General features: G+C 47.6%; 1 protein-coding gene across 1 annotated transcript in view; it reads right to left on the bottom strand.

Annotated features, from left to right (window-relative positions):
* LOC135554780 (myosin-11-like) overlaps window positions 1–11,325 on the bottom strand; it is an 83,145-nt gene that overhangs the window by 49,840 nt on the left and 21,980 nt on the right. The window contains 8 exon segments of the mRNA XM_064987211.1: window positions 700–860; window positions 2,614–2,683; window positions 2,822–2,943; window positions 3,074–3,195; window positions 3,198–3,266; window positions 6,218–6,332; window positions 8,648–8,821; window positions 9,652–9,825. Of these exon segments, the coding sequence (XP_064843283.1) occupies window positions 700–860; window positions 2,614–2,683; window positions 2,822–2,943; window positions 3,074–3,195; window positions 3,198–3,266; window positions 6,218–6,332; window positions 8,648–8,821; window positions 9,652–9,825 (1,007 nt within the window).

Here is an 11,325-nt window from a genome sequence, read left to right as displayed (position 1 = left end):
CGGGTGTAATGTGTCGATGTGAGGGTCCCGGTGTGGAGCCCAGGCTGGAAACAACACTGTTACACTAACCTACTGGCAACGCTACCTCACAGGTGTAATGTGTCGATGTGAGGGTCCCGGTGTGGAGCCCAGGCTGGAAACAACACTATTACACTAACCTACTGGCAACGCTACCTCACGGGTGTAATGTGTCGATGTGAGGGTCCCGGTGTGGAGCCCAGGCTGGAAACAACACTATTACACTAACCTACTGGCAACGCTACCTCACGGGTGTAATGTGTCATGTGATGTGTGGGTCCCTGGTGTGGAGCCCAGGCTGGAAACAACACTGTTACACTAACCTACTGGCAACGCTACCTCACGGGTGTAATGTGTCAATGTGAGGGTCCCGGTGTGGAGCCCAGGCTGGAAACAACACTGTTACACTAACCTACTGGCAACGCTACCTCACGGGTGTAATGTGTCAATGTGAGGGTCCCGGTGTGGAGCCCAGGCTGGAAACAACACTGTTACACTAACCTACTGGCAACGCTACCTCACGGGTGTAATGTGTCAATGTGAGGGTCCCGGTGTGGAGCCCAGGCTGGAAACAACACTGTTACACTAACCTACTGGCAACGCTACCTCACGGGTGTAATGTGTCGATGTGAGGGTCCCGGTGTGGGGAGCCCAGGCTGGAAACAACACTGTTACACTAACCGGCGCGACAGGAAGCTCCTAGCGTGGGCCTGGAAGGCGATGATGACCACGGTCAGTTTCAGGTCCCTCTCCTCCTCCAGCTGGGCCAACACTCCTGTTCTGAAGAACATCTTACTCTGACCAATACGGAACAGATTAGGGTCCAGGTCCAGGTGCTTCATCTGGAGAGGACGTCATAACACCGTTATCCGTTATCATGACGCCGTTATCCGTTATCATGACGCCGTTATCATGACACCGTTATCCATTATCTTGACACCTTTATCATGACACCATTATCCGTTATCATGACACCATTATCCTTTATCATGACACCGTTATCCGTTATCATAACACCTTTATCCTAACACCTTAATCGTGATACCTTTATCCGAACACCTTTATCCAAACACCTTTATCCAAACACCTTTATCCAAACACCTTTATCCAAACACCTTTATCCAAACACCTTTATCCGAACACCTTTATCCGAACACCTTTATTGTGACACCTTTATCCGAACACCTTTTTTTTGTGACACCTTTATTGTGACACCTTTATCCGAACGCCTTTATCCGAACGCCTTTATCCGAACGCCTTTATCCGAACGCCTTTATCCGAACACCTTTATCGTGACACCTTTATCGTGACACCTTTATCGTGACACCTTTATCGTGACACCTTTATCGTGACACCTTTATCGCTACAACCTTTATCAACACCTTTAGGCATGATGACACCTTTATCGAACACCCTTTATCGTGACACCTTTATCGTGACACCTTTATCGCGACACCTTTATCTGACAACACCTTTATCGTGACACCTTTATCGTGACACCTTTATCGCGGAACACTTTATTATCTGTTATCACACCTTTATCCAACACCTTTATCGTGACACCTTTATCGTGACACCTTTATCCGAACACCTTTATCGTGACACCTTTATCGTGACACCTTTATCGTGACACCTTTATCGTGACACCTTTATCGTGACACCTTTATCCGAACACCTTTATCGTGACACCTTTATCGTGACACCTTTATCCGAACACCTTTATCGTGACACCTTTATCCGAACACCTTTATCGTGACACCTTTATCGTGACACCTTTCAACACAAAGGTCCCTTTAGAAGAACTCTTTACTTATCCAGAACTAAGGTAGAAACATTTGTCCTATTTAGTTCATTGTTCTAAAAAGTGCAGGTTCATATGTGCCAAAAGGTTTTTAGGCTCAGTGACACTATCAGTTAGAACAACTCAGACGTTTCAGTTAGAACAACTCAGACGTTTCAGTTAGAACAACTCAGACGTTTCAGTTAGATCCACTCAGACGTTTCAGTTAGAACAACTCAGACGTTTCAGTTAGATCCACTCAGACGTTTCAGTTAGATCCACTCAGACGTTTCAGTTAGATCAACTCAGACGTTTCAGTTAGATCCACTCAGACGTTTCAGTTAGAACAACTCAGACGTTTCATTTAGAACAACTCAGACGCGTTTCAGTTAGATCCAGACGTTTCAGTTAGAACAACTCAGACGTTTCAGTTAGAACAACTCAGACGTTTCAGTTAGATCCACTCAGACGTTTCAGTTAGATCAACTCAGACGTTTCAGTTAGATCCACTCAGACGTTTCAGTTAGATCCACTCAGACGTTTCAGTTAGATCCACTCAGACGTTTCAGTTAGAACAACTCAGACGTTTCAGTTAGATCCACTCAGACGTTTCAGTTAGAACAACTCAGACGTTTCAGTTAGATCCACTCAGACGTTTCAGTTAGATCCACTCAGACGTTTTCAGTTAGAACAACTCAGACGTTTCAGTTAGAACAACTCAGATGTTTCAGTTAGAACAACTCAGACGTTTCAGTTAGATCCACTCAGACGTTTCAGTTAGATCAACTCAGACGTTTTCAGTAAGATGAAATCACCATTAGTTGACAAGCCTGTTTCCCGTCCATGAAACCCTTTGGGATGCAGTTGGCTGCTAGGATCTCATAACTACAAGAAGAGGAAGAGGAAGAAGAGGAAGAAGAGGAAGAAAGAGAGGAAGACAGAAGGAAGAGAACACGTTGTTATGTGTTTAACTACACAGACACAATCGTGGTTCCTTAACGCTGGTGTTAGAACGTTCCTCACCGTTGTCGGAACTCTTGGAACACGATGCGGTTGGGGAAGCCCTGTCTGCAGATACGGATCCCTTCCAGAACCCCGTTACACCTCAACTGTTCCAGAACCAGGTTAGCATCCAGCTTCCCTGCCTGCACACACACACACAGGAAGAATGAGGGAGAGAGAGAGAGATCAGGGGTGATTCAAGAGAGAGGAGATGAATTGACGAAACGTATAGAAATAGCGGTAAGTGTTTTGGGTAGGGGGATAGAGTCCTACCCTCTTCTCGTGGTTGGGGATGATACAGCGTATGAAGTTGGGCTGTGTGTTGTTTAACGTGGTCATCAGTTTGCCCAGGGATTCCTTGTAGAGCTGACCCACTGTCCTGAACATGCCCTTTTAGACTTGGTGGCGCTGGGGGCCGAGCTCTCTGACATCTTGGTAATGGTCTCCAGACCCACCACATGGTCCACTGGAACCAGAACAGGGATTATTCATGATCTCTGAGAAGAGAGGCTACGGGGAGGAAAGGTGAGAGGCAGGGAGAAAGAGGAGGAGATGAAAGAGAGAGGAGGGAGAAAAGGAGGAGATGAGCGAGAGAGGGAGGGAGAAAGGAGGAGGAGATGAACGAGAGAGGGAGGGAGAAAGAGGGAGGAGATGAAAGAGAGAGGGAGGGAGAAGAGGAGGAGATGAGAGAGAGGAGGGAGAAAGAGGAGGAGATGAAAGAGAGAGGAGGGAGAAAGAGGAGGAGATGAGAGAGAGAGAGGCAGGGAGAAAGAGGAGGAGATGAAAGAGAGGGAGGGAGAAAGAGGAGGAGATGAAAGAGGGGAGGGAGAGAGGAGGAGATGAGAGAGAGGGAGGAGAGGGAGGAGATGAGAGAGAGGAGGGAGAAAGAGGAGATGAAAGAGAGGGAGGGAGAAAGAGGAGGAGATGAACGAGAGAGAGGAGGGAGAAGAGGAGGAGATGAAAGAGAGAGAGGGAGGGAGAAAGGGAGGAGATGAACGAGAGAGGGAGGAGAAGAGGAGGGAGATGAACAGAGAGAGGGAGGGAGAAAGAGGAGGAGATGAAAGAGAGAGGGAGGGAGAAAGAAGAGGTGATGAAGAGAGAGAGAGGAGGGAGAAAGAGGAGGAGATGAGAGAGAGAGGCAGGGAAAGAGAGGAGGAGATGAAAGAGAGATGGGAGGGAGAAAAGGAGGAGATGAAAGAGAGAGAGGGGAGGGAGAAAGAGGAGGAGATGAAAGAGAGAGGCAGGGAGAAAGAGGAGGAGATGAGAGAGAGAGGCAGGGAGAAGAGGAGTAGATGAAAAGAGAGGGAGGGAGAAGAGGAGGAGATGAACGAGAGAGGGAGGGAGAAAGAGGAGGAGATGAAAGAGAGGAGGGAGAAAGAGGAGGAGATGAAAGAGAGAGGAGGGAGAAAGAAGAGGTGATGAGAAAGAGAGGAGGGAGGAAGAGGAGGAGATGAGAGAGAGAGGCAGGGAGAAAGAGGAGGAGATGAAAGAGAGGGGGAGGGAGAAAGAGGAGGAGATGAAAGAGAGAGAGAGGGAGGGAGAAAGAGGAGGAGATGAAGAGAGGCAGGGAAAGAGGAGGAGATGAGAGAGAGAGGCAGGGAGAAGAGGAGTAGATGAAAGGAGGGGGGAGAAAGAGGAGGAGATGAAAGATTGAGGGAGGGAGAAGAGGAGGAGATGAAAGAAAGAGAGAGGGGAGGAGAAAGAGGAGATGAGAAAGAGAGGCAGGGAGAAAGAGGAGGAGATGAAAGAGAGAGGGAGGGAGAAAGAGGAGGAGATGAAAGAGAGAGGAGGGAGAAAGAGGAGGAGATGAAAGAGAGAGAGAGGAGGAGAAAGAGGAGGAGATGAAAGAGAGAGAGAGGAGGGAGAAGAGGAGGAGATGAAGAGAGAGAGGAGGGAGAAAGAGGAGGAGATGAAGAGAGAGGAGGGAGAGGAGAGATGAAAGAGAGAGGGGAGATGAAGGAGGAGATGAAAGATTGAGGGAGGGAGAAAGAGGAGGAGATGAAAGAGAGGGAGGGAGAAAGAGGAGGAGATGAAAGAGAGAGGCAGGGAGAAAGAGGAGGAGATGAAAGAGAGAGGGAGGGAGAAGAGGAGGAGATGAAAGAGAGAGGGAGGGAGAAAGAGGAGGAGATGAAAAAGAGGGGGGAGAAAGAGGAGGAGATGAAAGAGGAGGGAGAAGAGGAGGAGATGAAAAAGAAGGAGGAGATGAAAGGAGGCAGGGAGAAAGAGGAGGAGATGAAAAGAGAGAGGGAGGAGAAAGGGAGGAGATGAAAAGAGAGAGGAGGAGAAAGAAGAGGAGATGAGAAAGAGAGGAGGGAGAAAAGGAGGAGATGAAAGAGAGAGGGAGGGAGAAAGGAGGAGATGAAAGAGGGAGGAGGGGAGAAAGAGGAGGAGATGAAAGAGAGAGGGAGGGAGAAAGAGGAGGAGATGAAAGAGAGAGGGAGGGAGAAAGAGGAGGAGATGAAAGAGAGAGGGAGGGAGAAAGGAGGAGGAGATGAAAGAGAGAGGGAGGGAGAAAGGAGGAGATGAAAGAGAGAGGGAGGGAGAAAGAGGAGGAGATGAAAGAGAGAGGGATGGAGAAAGAGGAGGAGAGAGAGAAGAGAGAGAGGAGAGAGAGAAGAACAGGTGACAGACAAGAAGGAAAGACAGTAGAATACTGATAAATACTGATGGGAGTACAGTACAGTGAATAGGTAATAGACAACACATGTCTACTGATGGGAGTACAGTACAGTGAATAGGTAGTAGACAACACATGTCTACTGATGGGAGTACAGTACAGTGAATAGGTAGTAGACAACACATGTCTACTGATGGGAGTACAGTACAGTGAATAGGTAATAGACAACACATGTCTACTGATGGGAGTACAGTACAGTGAATAGGTAATAGACAACACATGTCTACTGATGGGAGTACAGTACAGTGAATAGGTAGTAGACAACACATGTCTACTGATGGGAGTACAGTACAGTGAATAGGTAATAGACAACACATGTCTACTGATGGGAGTACAGTACAGTGAATAGGTAATAGACAACACATGTCTACTGATGGGAGTACAGTACAGTGAATAGGTAGTAGACAACACATGTCTACTGATGGGAGTACAGTACAGTGAATAGGGAGTAGACAACACATATCTACTGATGGAAGTACAGTACAGTGAATAGGTAGTAGACAACACATGTCTACTGATGGAAGTACAGTACAGTGAATAGGTAGTAGACAACATGTCTACTGATGGGAGTACAGTACAGTGAATAGGAAGTAAACCAACTGTGCTTGCATCCTAAACAGGACCCTATTCCTTATATATTATAGTGCACTACTTTTGACCAGAGTGCTATGGGGCTTGGTCTAACGTAGTGTACCACATAGGGAACAGGGTGCCATTTTGGGACGCTTCCTGTGGCTCACCATCCTTCCAGAGGTCCTGTATGAAGGGGTTGGATGAGTTGTTGAGGAGAGCCGTCACGTTGTCATTCAGAGGGTCCATGTTCTTAGTCAGCCAGTTGGCCCCGTTGTAGTCCACCTATAACACAACCACAACACAACCATAACACAACCACAACACAACCATAACACAACACAACCATGTTCTTAGTCAGCCAGTTGGCCCCGTTGTAGTCCACCTATAACACAACCACAACACAACCATAACACAACCACAACACAACCACAACACAACACAACCATAACACAACCACAACACAACACAACCATAACACAACCACAACACAACACAACCATGTTCTTAGTCAGCCAGTTGGCCCCGTTGTAGTCAACCTATAACACAACCACAACACAACCATAACACAACCACAACACAACCACAACACAACCACAACACAACCACAACACAACCACAACACAACCATAACCATAACACAACCACAACACAACCACAACACAACCATAACACAACCAAAACATAACACAACCACAACACAACCACAACACAACCACAACCATGTTCTCTGTCAGACAGCTGGCACTGTTGTAGTCCACCTATAACACAACCACAACACAACCACAACACAACCATGTTCTTAGTCAGCCAGTTGGCCCCGTTGTAGTCCACCTATAACACAACCACAACACAACCACAACACAACCATAACACAACCATAACATAACCATAACACAACCACAACACAACACAACCACAACACAACCACAACACAACCACAACACAACCATGTTCTTAGTCAGCCAGTTTGCCCCGTTGTAGTCCACCTATAACACAACCACAACACAACCACAACACAACCACAACACAACCTCAACACAACCACAACACAACCACAACACAACCTCAACACAACCACAACACAACCACAACATAACCACAACCACAACACAACCTCAACACAACCACAACACAACCACAACATAACCACAACCACAACCATGTTCTCCGTCAGCCAGCTGGCACTGTTGTAGTCCACCTACATATAATCTCACCTCACCCTGCCGGCCTAGTGGAGAACTCTTCAGACAGAAATATATAATATAATCTCACCCTGCTGGCCTAGTGGAGAACTCTTCAGACAGAAATATATAATCTCATCTCACCCTGCCGGCCTAGTGGAGAACTCTTCAGACAGAAATATATAATATAATCTCACCCTGCCGGCCTAGTGGAGAACTCTTCAGACAGAAATATATAATCTCATCTCACCCTGCCGGCCTAGTGGAGAACTCTTCAGACAGAAATATATAATCTAATCTCACCCTGCCGGCCTAGTGGAGAACTCTTCAGACAGAAATATATAATATAATCTCACCCTGCTGGCCTAGTGGAGAACTCTTCAGACAGAAATATATAATCTCATCTCACCCTGCCGGCCTAGTGGAGAACTCTTCAGACAGAAATATATAATCTCATCTCACCCTGCCGGCCTAGTGGAGAACTCTTCAGACAGAAATATATAATCTCATCTCACCCTGCCGGCCTAGTGGAGAACTCTTCAGACAGAAATATATAATATAATCTCACCCTGCTGGCCTAGTGGAGAACTCTTCAGACAGAAATATATAATATAATCTCACCCTGCCGGCCTAGTGGAGAACTCTTCAGACAGAAATATATAATCTCATCTCACCCTGCCGGCCTAGTGGAGAACTCTTCAGACAGAAATATATAATCTGATCTCACCCTGCCGGCCTAGTGGAGAACTCTTCAGACAGAAATATATAATCTCATCTCACCCTGCCGGCCTAGTGGAGAACTCTTCAGACAGAAATATATAATCTGATCTCACCCTGCCGGCCTAGTGGAGAACTCTTCAGACAGAAATATATAATATAATCTCACCCTGCTGGCCTAGTGGAGAACTCTTCAGACAGAAATATATAATCTGATCTCACCCTGCCGGCCTAGTGGAGAACTCTTCAGACAGAAATATATAATCTCATCTCATCTCACCCTGCCGGCCTAGTGGAGAACTCTTCAGACAGAAATATATAATCTCATCTCACCCTGCCGGCCTAGTGGAGAACTCTTCAGACAGAAATATATAATCTCATCTCACCCTGCCGGCCTAGTGGAGAACTCTTCAGACAGAAATATATAATCTCATCTCACCCTGCCGGCCTAGTGGAGAACTCTTCAGACAGAAATATATAATCTCATCTCACCCTGCTGGCCTAGTGGAGAACTCTTCAGACAGAAATATATAATCTCACCTCACCCTGCCAGCCTAGTGGAGAACTCTTCAGACAGAAATATATAATCTCATCTCACCCTGCCGGCCTAGTGGAGAACTCTTCAGACAGAAATATATAATCTGATCTCACCCTGCCGGCCTAGTGGAGAACTCTTCAGACAGAAATATATAATCTCACCTTGCCGGCGTAGTGAAGAACAGAGAAGGCAGTCTTGTCTTTGAGTGATTTGGGTTTGGAGAACTTGCAGTGGGACGTGTGTGTGTTCATCAGCTTCTCAACGAAGGACAAGTCTGTGGCTTTAGGGAACCAGCACTCTTCATCCAACAGAGCCAAGATACCTGGAGGATTGTTCTAGAAGGGTGGGGGGAGGGTTGCTTTAGGGAACCAGCACTCTTCATCCAACAGAGCCAAGATACCTGGAGGATTGTTCTAGAAGGGTGGGGGGAGGGTTAGCTTTAGGGAACCAGCACTCCTCATCCAACAGAGCCAAGATACCCGGAGGATTGTTCTAGAAGGGTGGGGGGAGGGTTAGCTTTAGGGAACCAGCACTCCTCATCCAACAGAGCCAAGATACCTGGAGGATTGTTCTAGAAGGGTGGGGGAGGGTTAGCTTTAGGGAACCAGCACTCCTCATCCAACAGAGCCAAGATACCTGGAGGATTGTTCTAGAAGGGTGGGGGGAGGGTTAGCTTTAGGGAACCAGCACTCCTCATCCAACAGAGCCAAGATACCTGGAGGATTGTTCTAGAAGGGTGAGTGGAGGGTTAGCTTTAGGGAACCAGCACTCCTCATCCAACAGAGCCAAGATACCTGGAGGATTGTTCTAGAAGGGTGGGGGAGGGTTAGCTTTAGGGAACCAGCACTCCTCATCCAACAGAGCCAAGATACCTGGAGGATTGTTCTAGAAGGGTGGGGGGAGGGTTAGCTTCAGGGAACCAGCACTCTTCATCCAACAGAGCCAAGATACCTGGAGGATTGTTCTAGAAGGGTGGGGGAGGGTTAGCTTTAGGGAACCAGCACTCTTCATCCAACAGAGCCAAGATACCTGGAGGATTGTTCTAGAAGGGTGGGGGGGAGGGTCAGCTTTAGGGAACCAGCACCCATCCGTGTGTGCATTGCTGTAGGTCCAATGTGTACAGTATGTGTGTGTCTCTGTGTGTGTGTGTGTGTGTGTGTGTTACCGGTCTCTCGATGAGCTCGATGCAGGGCTGCAGGTCCAGGCCGAAGTCTATGAAGGCCCAGTCGATCCCCTCTCTCTTGTACTCCTCCTGCTCCAGGATGAACATGGTGTGGTTGAACAGCTGCTGCAGACGCTCGTTGGTGTAGTTGATGCACAGCTGCTCAAACGAGTTGTCCTGAGGAGAAGGTACATAGAGGTTTAAACAGAGCTACAGTACCGTGGTAGTCCCTGAGGAGAAGGTACATAGTGGTTTAAACAGAGCTACAGTACCGTGGTAGTCCCTGAGGAGAAGGTACATAGAGGTTTACACAGAGCTACAGTACCGTGGTAGTCCCTGAGGAGAAGGTTTACACAGAGCTACTGTACCGTGGTAGTCCCTGAGGAGAAGGTACATAGTGGTTTAAACAGAGCTACAGTACCGTGGTAGTCCCTGAGGAGAAGGTACATAGTGGTTTACACAGAGCTACTGTACCGTGGTAGTCCCTGAGGAGAAGGTACATAGTGGTTTAAACAGAGCTACAGTACCGTGGTAGTCCCTGAGGAGAAGGTTTACACAGAGCTACAGTACCGTGGTAGTCCCTGAGGAGAAGGTTTGTTTACACAGAGCTACAGTACCGTGGTAGTCCCTGAGGAGGAAGTGGTTTACACAGAGCTACAGTACCGTGGTAGTGGTAGTTCCTGAGGAGAAGGAGAAGGTACATAGTGGTTTAAACAGAGCTACAGTACCGTGGTAGTCCCTGAGGAGAAGGTACATAGTGGTTTACACAGAGCTACAGTACCGTGGTAGTCCCTGAGGAGAAGGTACATAGTGGTTTACACAGAGCTACAGTACCGTGGTAGTCCCTGGAGAAGGTACATAGTGGTTTACACAGAGCTACAGTACCGTGGTAGTCCCTGAGGAAGAAGGAGAAGGTTTACACAGAGCTACAGTACCGTGGTAGTCCCTGAGGAGAAGGTACATAGTCCCTGTGGTTTACACAGAGCTACAGTACCGTGGTAGTCCCTGAGGAGAAGGTACAAGGAGAGAGAAGGAGGAGAAGGTACATAGTGGTTTACACAGAGCTACAGTACCATGGTAGTCCCTGAGGAGAAGGTACATAGTGGTTTAAACAGAGCTACAGTACCGTGGTAGTCCCTGAGGAGAAGGTACATAGTGGTTTACACAGAGCTACAGTACCGTGGTAGTCCCTGAGGAGAAGGTTTACACAGAGCTACAGTACCGTGGTAGTTCCTGAGGAGAAGGTTTACACAGAGCTACAGTACCGTGGTAGTCCCCGAGGAGAAGGTACATAGTGGTTTACACAGAGCTACAGTACCGTGGTAGTCCCTGAGGAGAAGGAAGGTACCGTGGTAGTCCCTGGTTTACACAGAGCTACAGTACCGTGGTAGTCCCTGAGGAGAAGGTACATAGTGGTTTACACAGAGCTACTGTACCGTGGTAGTCCCTGAGGAGAAGGTACATAGTGGTTTACACAGAGCTACAGTACTGTGGTAGTTCCTGAGGAGAAGGAGAAGGTTTACACAGAGCTACAGTACCGTGGTAGTCCCTGAGGAGAAGGTACATAGTGGTTTACACAGAGCTACAGTACCGTGGTAGTCCCTGAGGAGAAGGAGGAGGTACATAGTGGTTTACACAGAGCTACAGTACCATGGTAGTCCCTGAGGAGAAGGTACA

This window comes from Oncorhynchus masou, chromosome 14 (genome assembly GCF_036934945.1).
Source record: "Oncorhynchus masou masou isolate Uvic2021 chromosome 14, UVic_Omas_1.1, whole genome shotgun sequence".
Taxonomy (NCBI): Eukaryota; Metazoa; Chordata; class Actinopteri; order Salmoniformes; family Salmonidae; genus Oncorhynchus; species Oncorhynchus masou.
This window is presented reverse-complemented; position numbering and strand designations above follow the sequence as displayed.